The sequence below is a fragment of the Trichoderma evansii genome (genome assembly GCF_050947405.1).
Source record: "Trichoderma evansii strain SZMC 28006 chromosome Unknown GGI43scaffold_15, whole genome shotgun sequence".
In the NCBI taxonomy this organism is placed as follows: Eukaryota; Fungi; Ascomycota; class Sordariomycetes; order Hypocreales; family Hypocreaceae; genus Trichoderma; species Trichoderma evansii.
In genome coordinates, this window is record NW_028145191.1 from 423,217 (window position 1) to 436,750 (window position 13,534).

The window sequence follows — 13,534 nt, forward strand, 5'->3', positions numbered from 1 at the left end:
TTTTTTTTTTTTTTTTTTTTTTAAAAAAAAAAAAAAAAGATAATCTGATGCTAATTTCTCTAGCCTAATGGTGACTATAAGTTTGGAGAAACCTGTGGTAATTGCAGTCTTCAGGGTAGCTCGACACTTGAATGCAGTTGTGGACTAACAGCTGACGACACATATGATCTTGGTGAGTTTGGAGGCCCCCCTTTAAGATTATATCAAGTGGCCTGCAAACGATTGAATTCTAACTATTATTCAGATAAGTACATTAACAATAGCAATGGAACCCTCACTTGTAACTAAAGTAATATGACATACAAATCCTACCTACGTGTAGTCATGGCGGTATTACATGAAAGAGAGTTGGAAGGGGGTAGCATTATTTGCAGAAAGAAGCATTTTCTTCATTTTATTGTCATTATGTAGCTATATACTGGTCTCTCTATTTTGCTCAAAATGAAGAAAACCCCCTTTGGTATCCTATCTGCTCGCGGTGATAAATGAATTTCTTTATAAAAAAGTGAGTACCTATATTCGAAAGCTGAATATCTGAAGCACCTTTTTTTGTTACAGTAATTACATTATTCATTTTTTGCGTTAATGACATGATGGTATATTACAACTCTAGTGACATACGGCAGCTCCAAAGGAAATACTTCACAAAAACATCAACATGAACATCAACATTCTTCATAGGACCATCACATTAAGTTGAAAAGTAGGTAGATACATCAAAAAAGAACCTGGCCCAGCCAATGTCCTCCTCTCCAGCCCAAATGCATCGATCCATCCCGTCCCTTCATCTTAAAACTCGAAAAAAGGGCCATAGCACTTTGTCTAATAAAGCAGGAGAGGCACTTTACAAAAAAGAAGGCCCTTTTTTCTTTCTAATTCTCATTTATTTGCCCTTCCATCGGGCGCCCTTTTAAATAGAGGTCCCTGTTAAAGAAAAAAAAGAAGAAGAAAGAAACATAATACAAAAAGAATAGAGTTAAAAAAAGATAAAAAGCACACTGGTTCTCCCTCCGTTGTAGCATTCTTCCAAAATCCAAATCTTAGTAGTAGTTAGTAGTCAGGGGTAGGTGGCGTCGCTCTCACACCATGTTTGCGCCTCGGTAAGCCATCACCAATGGTTATTTAAAGGTTAACAAGGGCCATCTCATGTGATGCTGTGCTCTCATGTCCGCTGTGAGATTGGCAAAGACGCAGATTATGAAAGCAATTGAGAAAGATTGTGATGGGACTCTTATTTCAAGGGCATGTTATAAGTACACGATTTGTTATTTCGTCAACTCTTTTTCTCTGTAGCGATGGCTGTTTCTTATTCTCGAAAGTGATAATGCGATCATGTGCGTCGCTGGTCTGGAAGTGCGTAGTATGGTGCTGTTGCGGGCTATGCGAGTCATACCGTGTGCAGCAATTTAATGGTGTAATGCTGATATCGTAAAACAAATGGCTGGGCGAAAAAAAAAGAAGTGTCGAGATAAGCTTTCGAAAGGAAGAAGCGCCGCGAAATGATGGATCAGACAGACTGGTATAATAATAAGGGCTCGCCGACATTTTCGATTTCGGGAATGGTGCATTTGAGATCGAATGCTTTGGAAAGAACAATTTTGAAAATCTATATTTGGTTAGTTACTGCAGAGTAGAGCTATCGAAAGTGCAGCCAACCTTTTGTACGTTGATGCTGTGGCTTGTACTTGAAAAGATCAATGACGCGCGCATAGCTTTGGCAAACCGTCTCGCCTGGAGTATCAAGTCAGCAACCCTGTAGTTATAGTGGTGTCCTCGCTATAGCTAGCCTACCTGATTAGAAATCTCCTCTTGGTCCTGAATGGGAAAGTTGACAAAGTGGTCGTACTTTGTGCCGACCAAGACGGGGATAGCCGTCTTGTTGAATCCGCGACCCTGCCGATACCACTCCTTGATGCTGTTGAGCGTGCTCTTCCGCGTCAGGTCAAACATAAAGAGGATGGCGACTGCGTCATTACACACTAGCGGCAGCATGTTGACAAACTCGCGCTGGCCGCCCAGGTCCCAGATGGAAAAGGTAATTTCGGTGTTGCGGATGGAGATGGTCTTCTCCATAAAGTTGACGCCTAGCGTCTGGATATAGTCCTCGTCCCAGCTCCCCTCAACGTACTTTACCATGAGCGATGTCTTGCCAATCTGCGCATCGCCCACCATGCCGACCTTGATCACCACATGGTTCCGTCCGTTGGTCTGATCGCCAGAACTCGGTCGGTAGTCATTATACGACGGTTGCGCCGGGTTTGATAGGCCGCTAGCCGGTCTCGACAGCGATGAGGGGCCTCCTACGGGCGGTGTCTGTCGGCTGGGAGAGTCTTCGTCTTGCCTGACGCTGCCGGAGAGGCTGTTGTCGAGTGACGGGGTCTGCTGGTGGTGGTAGCCATTCATGTGCGCGGCGTCTGATGCGCCGTCGAAGCCGCCCATGGTCTCGTCGGGGCCTTGGCTCATGTCGGCGTCGTGTGAGGGGAGAAATTCCTGTTGCTGAGAAATATCCATCTCCAGGCTATCGACGGCGGCGGCGTCGTGGAGCTGAAAATGTGCGGGCCGCAATAGTTCTCGACTAGTTCAGTTGTAAAGGATCGGAAATGAGATTTGGCAGACGGCGATGGCGATGATGATGGTTCCGATTATGATGCCGATAAAAAGAAGGGCAGGCGATATTAAATGAAGGTGCAAAGTGAGATTAAAGAAGGGCGGGTTTATTGTTGTTCGTTCGGGTCTCGGATTGGATCAGCTCGTCGTGGAGGGCATCAAGTTGGGCGTCGAAGTCGGCAAAGAGGCGCAAAGTATTAAAAGAAGATGAGGCGTAGAAAAAATGAGAGAACGAAGGAGAGAAAGTTGCGATTGCCGGAAGGAAAACAAAGGAAAACGGGTCGCGGTCAGAGTCCAAAGAGCAGCTGAGATGAGAATCAAATCAATTCAATATGATGAGGGGTGCTGTAGAGCAGTTATGGTGGAAAGACTAGCAGGGGTTTTGGCTTTTGGCTGGGGGGAGATTTGGCGTCTGGTCGCTCGCAAGGGAGGGCGCGAAAGCTGGAGGCCCGGGCCGGAATTAATAGGCGCCGTGGCTGGTGCGCTGCCTAAGGGAGCCCTGTGAGAGCCCTATAGCTGGCTGTTGGCTGACCACTAACAGGCCACTGATGCCCAGTGAGAGAGAATTGCTGAACGAGGCTTTTAGTGCTGCCTGGTGGACGATTGAGAGCTTTAGCAATAGCCAAAGTAAAGGGGCAGCCGCGGATAGCAGCTGAGGGTAGTATCGACAGCAGAACCCGTGAGGGGATAAGATGAGATGGAGATGATGGAGATTGAGGCGGAACAAGATGGGGGGACTTTGGACAGGGACGCTAAGGAAGAATCCTGTAAGCAACAAAAGGCGTGCGTAATGATGAACTGGTTAGTAGATTACATATACTGCGGGTAAACATTATTGATAGCAGTGCTATCTGCAAGCAAGCGGGTTGCTATGGAGGATAAACAAAGGAACAGTGCGCTGGCCATTGTATATGGCCGCCATCTCCTTTGTTTACAGCACCAACCAACAGCTTGTTTGACGTAGAGTTTGCAGCTTATTTTTAGCACACTGCGCATACTTTTGCACCTGCATTAGGAACCATAATTTGTTTTTAATTTACAATATCCGCTGCCCTCAAGGTTTCTCGTGTTTGGCGCGCTGACATTTTTAATTCCAGAAGCGTCCGGGGGGGTTGTTGTCGGTGGCCAATCAGTGACGGCAGGCCTATGCCCGGGAGAGTATCAACAATCGAGCAGCTTCACGAAACGGTGGCTTGAACCATGTACTCGTGGCTACCCACCACTTGGCTGGATGCAGCTCAGCGCCAAAGTCAATCAATGTCCCGGCTCCGGGGTGTTCTGTAGGCAGGACAACAGACATAAATACTGCAGATTAATCAAGTCGAATCAAATCACATTGCATCATTTCTAAGCAGTGGGGGATCCAGCAGGACGGTCTAATTTGCTTCAAATTGGTTATGTCATATCACGTGATACTATCACAATCCATCACCTTATCGCTGCAAGTCATCTCTTTGGAGCTCCATCACATGTCATGGGTCTATGTACATGGGTACGTGGGTACATGTATACGATCTATCTTGATGCTCAACTGGGGTATATGCGTTGCATCGTCTTCACTCTTCAATATTTATTCATTCGAGCATGTATACGTATAATCGTTTATTCATATACCAGCTCTACAGCTCAAGTTATCTGCTAATTCAAAAAGGTACCAAACACGTGCTATACATCCTTCACCAGCTCTTCCATGCTGAAAGCCCCATCCACGCTGTTGTTCCTGCACTCCCCAAAATGCATACCCAGACAAGTGTCGCAGTGCGAAATATACTCTTGGCATATTTCTGCATAGCCTCGCCATCATTGGCGTGAGGGAACGGTTCGTCGGGAATTGGCTTGCCGAGAAACTTGGCCAGCGGTTCCCAGCCCTGTTTGAGCTCCATGGTGAGCACTCGCTCTGAGGAGATGTTTTTGCGGATCCAATTGTTATGTCTGGATAGAGATTCTATCGAAAAAATTAGTACTGAGGTTATAAAGTACGAAAAGCATGACAACAATGTGCAAAACGACAATACACTTACCTCGAGAGAATGGCTCTTTATGGCGCTCCGCTTCGCTGTCCACCAGATATCAGATATCAGCCATCAATCCAGAGCGATTCATAATATGTTGAATAAGCATATCGATCATAAACTCACCAGTCCGAAATGCCTTGCATCCAAATAGGCGCCCATCTCCACGTTGGGCAAGGCCAGAGTATCGCCTTTAAAAACCACCAGCACCCTTCCATATTGCCCCCTTTCATCAATGATAACATGCTGCTCCACCAGCGGTCTGCGTCGCGCTCCACGACAATCACCTTTGCGTCTGGATAGAGCTCTGCCAGCTCGGTCACAAAGACAATGGCGGGGTTGTCGGTGATGGCGACAAAGCCGGCGGTGGCCTGGCGGAGGAGCTTCATCAAGATGGGCTTGTTGTGGCGGTTGGCAAAGATTTCGCACCAAAGCTTTGCATATGCTGTTTTGCGTTTCATTCCATGAGTATATCATATATTTACCATAACATATATCATAGTACATATGTTGCTTATAAGTAGAATGGTGTCGGCTTACCATCTTCTCTGCCAAACAGCTGCGTTCCGCCATGCAAAACCGGCCCGTCAAGCAGCTTCTCCAAGGCCAAGGCCATGGACACGGTGCCGGTGCGCGAGTAACCGGCGCTGATGACCTGTACGGTCCGAGTTTTGTCGGTGGGGACAGACGGCACGCCGCCCATTTTGCTGAGATGTGTTGCTGGCAGCGCGCAGCTCTTAACCTACTCGATATGGCCGAAGATGCTCGCAGCTTGTCTTCTGAATAGAGTCGCAAGTCACACAAGGCGGGAGAGGGGGCTTACACACCCCTTTTACAGCGTTGGCCATGGCTAAGATCGGCCCTTGGTGGCTGATGTGGAAGTGTCTATGCCAACATGTCTTAGAATAAGAAGCGAGGGACCGATGACCGACATCCGACATGCATGCATTTGTTTAGGAATCAGTGCTACCTTAGCCAGTTGTAGGATATGCTATTATCCAACACGAGCAAGACTATGGGTAGCGTGTTTTATAATTAATAATCGCTCTCCAAATCTGAAACACAAGAGCAATAGGATTGTAGAATAGATGTAGAATCTTTATTCTTTGCAAAAGTTTGGATTGTTATATGTACGGATGCTCATTCATCATCAAAGCCACACTATATACACTCATTCATTCTCTCCAACCACCATTTTTTTTTTCTCCCCGCTCACTTTTCTCCCTTTTGTCTTATGTCATTTATTCATTAAAACACAACGGTCTTGTGTCCGTTCAAAAACACTCTTCCTTCGGCATACCACCGCACAGCCGCAGCCAGCACCTGCGTCTCAACCGTGGATCCCTCCTCGGACAGCTTCTTGGGGTCCATGCTATGGTCGACGCGTGTAACACGCTGCTCGATAATGGGACCCTCGTCGAGATCGGCCGTGACAATGTGGGCGGTGGCACCGATAATCTTGACACCGCGGTCAAACGCCTGGTGGTAGGGCTTGGCGCCGATGAAGCTGGGCAAGAAGCTGTGGTGGACTGCAGCAATTGTGTTAGTTGCAAAGCATAGAGATGGATGTCTGTAGCAATAAACTCACTGTTGATAATCTTGCCAGACATGGCCTCGCACAGCTTGGGCGACAGCACCTGCATGTAGCGCGCCAGCACCACCAGCTCAATGTTGTGCTGCTTGATCAGCTCCAGCACCTGCGCCTCCTGCTGCTGCTTGGTGTCCTTTGTGACGGGCAGGTGGTGGAACTCGATGCCGTAGCTCTTGGCCAGGGCCTCAAAGTCCGGGTGGTTGGACACGATGATGGGCACCTCGATCAGCAGCTGGCCCGTCTTCATGCGGAACAGCAGGTCGTTGAGGCAGTGGCCAATCTTGGACACCATGATGAGCACGCGCGTCTTGCGCTTGAGCGGGCGGAAGTTGTACTTCATGGCGTACTCGGCGGCGAGGGCCTGGAAGTCGGGCTCGAGGTGAGCGGTGGACTCGGCATCGGCGGAGGGCGACGGAGCAAAGTGCACGCGCATGAAGAATTGGTTGGTGGCTGGGTCGGAGTACTGCTGGAGGTCGAGCACGTTGTGGCCCTTGGAGGCGAAGATGCCGGTGACGGCGTGGACGATGCCGGGCTTGTCGGGGCAGCTGAGGGTGAGGATGTGGCCGGTGGAAGCAGACATGGCGGCGGTATTCTTGGGATTTGGTGTTTTGGTGGTGCTGTTGAAGCTGGTGAAGCTGGTGATATGAAGAAATATGGGTATCTATCAGAGAAGAAAAAAAAGTGAGGCTATCTCGAAGGCTGATTCAAGATAAGATAGCAATTGAGCTAAGGATTTAAGGTTGGACCTTGGAAGAAGTGGCTTAATACAGACAAGAGCTGTTCAACTGGAGCAGGGCACAGAGTATTAATCTTCAGAAACGAAAAAGAAAAATAGAGGCCAGCTAATTTTTTTTCAATTGGTTTCGCAGTCATCCCATCCTCGGGGGTAGCTCGGTGAGTTGCAAAGTGGACGGTCTGACTCTTTTTCCTAGCTTGAGACCCGGCTCGGAGGCTCCACCGGGTCTAGATGCTCCAATATTGACCATATTGACCTTCTATTTGCTTCCAATTGACAGCTTGGATCGCATAAGCCAGCGTCGCATTCCATTGATTGATTATCCGGCTGAGCTGTGGTTTTACTATATCTCATCTCCCGCCCGCTGCCATTCGCCAATGGCTGTCAGCATGTCAATTTACTGATTGCCGATTACGGAGTCGGCCCCGGCCTGGTGGGGCTCCGATTTGAGAAGCTGCTTCGCTTGAGCAGCGTCACTCGCCGAAGCTGAGTAGAGCTGAGTAGAGCTGAGTAACGCTGGGCATAAGCTGCTTTGGCGTTGATTGAGGTTTGCTGTTGTTTTACCATTCATCATATCTTTGTACATGGCGTGAGATAGGTCATGTCTTGGAACAATGACGGGTAGATAAGACAGTCTATTGATTGAATGCAGGAGTTGGAATGTGGAAACGATGATGCAAGAGAGCACGTTTCAGGATGGCTTCAGGTCAGATAAGGATTACTAGGACGAGAAAATTGATATTATATGGATAATCGTATTCAATATATAAAAATGGGTATTATAGTCGAAGCATCGACGACAAGCAGGTCATCATCATGTTCTGTCATTATGCGTATCCAATCCTCCATCCTCCACTCGGATAGCAAGCTCTCACTCTCTCCATCAACAAAAACCATTTTGAAACTGATATTGAAAGAGAAATGAAAGTGCAATGTCAGTCAATCAGTCAATAACCATCACACCATCTGGTCTCCATGAGCATGCGTCGTGCTCCCAACCGCCCGTCGAGGCACCGTCGGGTTCGCATACTCTCCATTTACACCATTCACCGCACCAGCTCCATTAGTATATCCATTCCCATGATGTCCATTCACTCCTCCAGTTCCATTATGATACCCATTCCCATGATGCCCAAATCCATTCGACGCCGCCATCTTCCCATTAGTAGCACCAACACCACCAACACCACCAGCAAAGCTCTCAGTCCCCCATCCCACGCGCCTCGTAAACGTCGCGCCAAACAAATCCCCATTGCCAGCCGTATAAGGGAAAGCCACGCCGCGGTTCATCGGGATGTGGTTGAATCGCCAGTCCCAGATGGCCGCGTACGTCATGCGGTATCCCGAGAACGCCATTGCCGTGCCGATGATGGCGCCGGCCACGACGTCGTACCAGTTGTGGAACTCGTCAATGGTGAGCGCGCCGCCGATGAGCACGGCGCCGAGGATGGGGGCGTAGAGCACAATGAGCTTCCACATGGCGGGGTGGTAGTTGGAAAAGACCTTGAGCTTGGCGTTGAGGTACAGGTAGAGGAAGACGAAGCCTGCAAAAGCTGCTGTTGTGTGGCCGCTAGGGAATGATTCCAGGCTGTCGTCAATCTGATCTGGATCTCCAGTACAGATATCCCTTGTAAAGTAAATCTGCTGGAACCCAACCCTGTCCAGTCCAGAGGTGGTAACACGGCTCATATCCGGCTTGCACACGTCCAAGAAGTGAGGGCGAAGGCCTCCGATGAGCCATTTGCAAAACACCTGGAATACAGCGGCAGAAATGAGGGAGTACAAGAGACCGATGACGCCGTTGTTGACGTCCCAGAATGAGCGGATGCGGATCTGCATTAATATTATAATCACAATAGGGATAACCGAAGCGAGAAATGCGGCGAGCCAGATGGGAACAATCTCTTTGCGCAGAGGATAGCCGAATTCGGGCCAGACAATCTCACCGTCGGAGAAAGTAATAGGGAACGATCGAGTTGGTGCAGGCTTGGCTTCGTAAATCTAAAAAGTCCAGCCCAGTTATTAATGCTGTGATCGTTGAATACACGTAAACATCACTTACACCAAGACCAATAGCTCCCATAACCACCATGGTCAAAATATCCAGCCAGGTAAACTTGAGCCACTGTCCAAAGCTAGGCCGCGTGTGCATCGAGTAGGCTTGGTGACGGCTTCCATTGCCCCGACGACCAAATCCTCCCCAGCCTCGTCGCTTCGTTGTTGTCGTCGTCGCCGCCGCGTTGTTAGCTACCCGCGGAGATCGAGCTCTGCGTCCAAAGAGCGCCATGGTTGTCGACTTGTTATACGGCCGTATACAAGAAAGGCTCTAAAGGCAATCGCCAGCAAAAGAAAGCAAAGATAAAATTGCTGGGAAAAGCACCACTTAAGTGCTGCCAAAATGCACTCAGAACAGACGCTGAGCAAAACTAGTTGATCGTTCCTTCGCCTCTGTTCAACTGTCAACACCAGGTTCTACTTATATAATATATAATTTTTCAACACCAAATCACCAGCATTTTGGATCATCGCCCAACTTGACGTCAGCCATGTCACCCGCCACAGCAAATCCTTCCGTCATCGTCACGACCTCTGCAGGTCTGAAGCTTCACATTGTTGCTGATTGTCAGGCGCTTGCCCCTGCTCCCTGCATGCTCCCACAATTTAGAGTACTACAGAGCATGAATAGCGTCATACAACGGCAAACAAGCTTGGCAGTAGAGTTGTTTTTGGGGCCGGCGCCTTTATTCCGGGTGGGACAAGGGGGAGCCCAATCAAAACGTCATATGCTTGTCATTGTCATCGAGATTTCGGCGCGGGCACCCACTTTCTTTTTCGGGGAAGCTTCACCGAAGGGTTGGTCACATCTCACCGATTTCACCGAGCTGACCCAGTCTGGATCCGCGTATAATGGCATCAAAGGTATAATATCCAATAATAGAAACAGCTCATTCTAGTAGATCCAATCTGCCTAATTTTTCCATCCAAATTCCTCCACCACAGACAGTATATAAAAATTAGCCACTCTCCCTACTGATTGTCTCTACATTCAGATGTAAAACATGCTATCCTTCAGCCTCTCGTGAATCTGCACGTCCTGCATAGATGCAGCAGGACCTCCCTCCGCACCCTCTGCCATCGATGGTGCCGCTGAATTACTCGGGGACTCAAACAAGTGATTGAGATAGCACCGTGCACGCTCACACAGAATATCGGCATAATACGCCGGTGTGCAGTAGCTCACAGCTTTGGTGGCTCGGCCAAATATATAACACATGCTCTGAGTCAGGTCCTGGAACTCATCCGCAATGTTTTTGCCCGGCGTCTTTGCGTATCTCGCCCGGAAAATCTCATCCAGCACGACATAGTAGTGCCCTGGACGTGCGGTTCCCTGCAGCGCCGTGTGCGCCTGGAGGAAAAAGTCCCAGTTGCGGGCTTCTGTCACTCCTCGGTCGACCACGGTGCCAGATTTAGTGTTGCCCGAATTGTCAGCTTCAGAGGCTGCAGTGGGATAGAAACGTGTATGATGACGCTTTCCCACAACAGCAATAGTCAGGCGTGGGAGGCCTTTCTTTTGGTCAGCAGCCGGGTAAACCTCCTTACAAGCCGCGCGTATCAGCGGCAGCTCCTCATCCAACACCGCCTGGTATTGACCTTCTGAGACGCCATCGCGATAGATAATAATATTTTCCGGAAATGAAGTATGTTTGCCCTTCTTGCGCCACAATTCGAGTCGCGATTTCAACATCATACCAAGCTCCGTAACCATCTCCTTGCGGCCTTTTTGAATGCTAAGGACGGATGGCCACTGGCCGAGCCACTTGTCTACACTGGCAACCACACCGGCAATACTTGGTGCTTCTGTTTTCGAACCCGGAGACGGATGAGTTACATCAATGCCCACAATCATGGTCTTGTCTTCGGAAATAAACCCCAGGCGCGAAGGATCAACGAGATGGTTGTTGCCGCCCAGCTTCAGGTTGAATTTGAGTGCCAGGTTGCGAAGGTATTGATCTTGACCATTTGGTTTGGCAATTTTTGAGCCGACGCTGCAGATGGTGTGGACTCCATACTTAACATCACCCAGATGTTTAATGCGGTTATACAGCGGAATTGGAGTCGCAGGGAGGATGACAAAGAGCAGCTGCAGCGCGGATGCAGCACGCTTGAACAAAGCCTCGAGCTGAGCGTCGTCTGTGTCATTCAGCTGCAGTCGTTGAAATGGAAGAAGAGGCGCACTGGCGGCGATACCAGTTTCCTGCAGAACCCTGTGGAAGCTCTGTACGATATTTGTGAGGGCCTCGGAGGTGAATTGTTGGGCTCTTGGGTAATCGTTGGGCATTTCAATATACACGCAAGACCACTTCTGCACGCTGCCACAAGTGCTGAATTTTAAGCTTGGGGCATTTCTTGGTACCAAATTCCAACTGCCCCCAAACGTAGATACTTGTTGATTCTGGGCATAGCCAACCTTTGGTCCCATAAGAACACGGCCTGGCACAGTGATGAGGCTTGGCGAGACATTGATTCCGAATTGGCTCTGAGATATATTAGCAATTTAGTCTCTTAATGTACACGGAAAGAAGGCGGCAATCCCTGCAGCAACTTACCAATAAAGGGTTCACGTCAGAAGATAAGCCGGCAGTTTGTAGTCCCCGCGAAACAATAAACGTCGCATTTTCGGCCGGTCTCTTGACAGCGAATCTAATCATTTGCTGGGTCTGAGAAGGGTCAAGCTTTGAACTGGAAGGCTGGCCACGCAGCACATGGCAAACCTGAACTGGCAAGTACGTTGGATTTTGCGTATTTCCAACATTGACGACTGGTAGCTTTGGGTCGTTGATACGGATATTGTAAGCTATACGACTGTTAGTAACCGTTGACGATTTATTCATTGTCGCAGCACCATTGATTACTCACATTTGACGAAGAAATCATAGACAGAGATGTACTGTCCTGCAGCCGATCCAGCCGCAACTGGCGGGTTACCGCCCTTGCCACCCTTTTTCTTTCCGCCAGATGTAGAAGTAGTTTGAGATTGGCCTTTCTGGGGTGCTGCTTGGAGCCAAAACTCAACATCTTTTGGCCCACTTCCAAACGCCTTCACTCTAGGAGGGTGTTCAAGGCCGTTACCATCATTCTTAGTGGCATAGCCATGAATGGTCTTGATGCGCGGTATTGGCCTACCCTGCTTATCCAGCTTGTCCTTCAAGTGAGTAGTCCTAACTTTAATTTTCTTTAGAAACTTCTGCTGATCGTAAGTGCTCCTTCGAAAGCTGCCAAGACGGATTACCAATTGTTCAAGAGGGCCCTCCTGAACGAATGCAGCGTGAGTAGGATTCACATTGACAAGCACGCGAGCTGTTGCCGCACGAACGCTCGCAAAGAAGCCGCGCATGGCTGTGAGACAGTTACCAAGGTCCCAAGTATCAGCATCTGCGCCCAAAGCAAAGGTTTTTGACGATCCAATAGCGGCCAGGTTGTTGGATGACTTGGAATAATGATTGATGAAAATGTTGAATGCTTGAATCAGAGGCAGCTTATCGTCGTATTGGGCTGATGGGTTTGTTGAAGTGAGGTATCCTATCAGCTCCGATGTTGCCAAGGTATTGGTAAGTTGAAGCTTAACATTGTATTTGGTGGCATTGGGAAGCGGCTCTTCTTCGCCTTCTTTTCGATATGGTACCGTGATTGTCAAATCGGCAAACTTTTGCCGGCAGATGAGAGTAGATTTGAAGTCGGTGACAATATCATGCTTGTAAGCTGCCAGCTCCGATGCTTCCAGTACCAAGCGGACGATCTGCGTCAGCTTCCCCCCTGTAGCGGCCGGGGTGACTGATACGTCATATCGGTAGAGAACAAGTTTAGGAGATGTCGTCAAGGCAACATAGTTTGCCCAGAGCACTACTTCGGTGCCTTTTGTTCCATAGTTGGGTCGGCGAGGAAAGGCGTCTTTCAGACCCAGCGTGCTGAGATCAACTGCCTTGCCGGACAGAAGGGCGTCTTCAGTCTTTGCCACGATCTTGTCGGGTGCAGGAACACCGCCATCAGGACTGTATAAGATGTGATGAGTGCGTGTCTTGTCTTGATTATGAGATGAGACGTCTTAAAGAAATGATTCTTCTCACGAGAAAACTTGCGGTGGCGCACCACCTCGGCCACCTCGAAATGGAGCTCCTCCTCCTCTGCCTCGTCCACCGTCACCTCGGCCTCGCCCATATCCATCGCCTCTTCCTCGAAAACTATCATCACCTCTTCCACGTCCAAATCCATCACCTCGTCCACGTGGGGCACTGTCGCCTCTGCCTCGACCGCCTCCATCACCTCGTCCTCTTCCTCTGCCTCTTCCTCCCCCACGATCTTGAAAGTCTCCCCTGCCACGGGAGGACATTATAACGGTATAAGTCAACTAGCTCAAAAGTATAAAGGCGTTCGGCGAGTCTGATGCTGGTGGAGTCGATTCTTAGCTCCGGGGGGCGTAGTACAATAGAGGCAATAATGGAGCAACAAAGTGGATTTAGAACAAGGTTGCTAGACAAGATAGTGCTGCGGGGCTGAAACATGGTGGCGGGATGCTGTATTTGTAGGCGG

At 49.1% G+C, this 13,534-nt stretch overlaps 5 protein-coding genes across 5 annotated transcripts; all 5 read right to left on the bottom strand.

Annotated features, from left to right (window-relative positions):
* Nucleotides 1-1,507: 1,507 nt before the first annotated feature.
* On the bottom strand, nucleotides 1,508-2,511 carry GGI43DRAFT_385421 (Ras family GTPase TEM1; the record flags this gene model as incomplete). Its single annotated transcript, XM_083203653.1, has 3 exons — nucleotides 1,508-1,606; nucleotides 1,657-1,731; nucleotides 1,792-2,511. The coding sequence occupies 3 exons, from the start codon at nucleotides 2,509-2,511 to the stop codon at nucleotides 1,508-1,510; spliced, it is 894 nt and encodes a 297-aa protein (XP_083058878.1).
* Nucleotides 2,512-4,244: 1,733 nt separating this feature from the next.
* Nucleotides 4,245-5,534, bottom strand: GGI43DRAFT_96922 (sulfotransferase family protein). The gene is made up of 4 exons (XM_083210597.1): nucleotides 5,160-5,534; nucleotides 4,746-5,064; nucleotides 4,629-4,663; nucleotides 4,245-4,552 (listed from the first exon to the last, which is right to left on the bottom strand). Exons 1-4 carry the CDS (start codon nucleotides 5,320-5,322, stop codon nucleotides 4,284-4,286), a joined length of 786 nt encoding a protein of 261 aa, XP_083058879.1. The 5' UTR covers nucleotides 5,323-5,534; the 3' UTR covers nucleotides 4,245-4,283.
* A 119-nt stretch (nucleotides 5,535-5,653) lies between these two features.
* On the bottom strand, nucleotides 5,654-7,293 carry GGI43DRAFT_97113 (formyltetrahydrofolate deformylase). The gene is made up of 2 exons (XM_083210598.1): nucleotides 6,208-7,293; nucleotides 5,654-6,148 (listed from the first exon to the last, which is right to left on the bottom strand). The coding sequence occupies exons 1-2, from the start codon at nucleotides 6,788-6,790 to the stop codon at nucleotides 5,868-5,870; spliced, it is 864 nt and encodes a 287-aa protein (XP_083058880.1). The 5' UTR covers nucleotides 6,791-7,293; the 3' UTR covers nucleotides 5,654-5,867.
* A 388-nt stretch (nucleotides 7,294-7,681) lies between these two features.
* On the bottom strand, nucleotides 7,682-9,696 carry GGI43DRAFT_409393 (phosphatidic acid phosphatase type 2/haloperoxidase). Its single transcript, XM_083206497.1, has 2 exons — nucleotides 9,009-9,696; nucleotides 7,682-8,947 (listed from the first exon to the last, which is right to left on the bottom strand). The coding sequence occupies exons 1-2, from the start codon at nucleotides 9,231-9,233 to the stop codon at nucleotides 7,904-7,906; spliced, it is 1,269 nt and encodes a 422-aa protein (XP_083058881.1). The 5' UTR covers nucleotides 9,234-9,696; the 3' UTR covers nucleotides 7,682-7,903.
* GGI43DRAFT_409394 (argonaute/piwi family protein) lies at nucleotides 9,680-13,485 on the bottom strand. The gene is made up of 4 exons (XM_083206498.1): nucleotides 13,072-13,485; nucleotides 11,864-12,996; nucleotides 11,554-11,801; nucleotides 9,680-11,483 (listed from the first exon to the last, which is right to left on the bottom strand). Exons 1-4 carry the CDS (start codon nucleotides 13,332-13,334, stop codon nucleotides 9,993-9,995), a joined length of 3,135 nt encoding a protein of 1,044 aa, XP_083058882.1. The 5' UTR covers nucleotides 13,335-13,485; the 3' UTR covers nucleotides 9,680-9,992.
* Nucleotides 13,486-13,534: the final 49 nt, after the last annotated feature.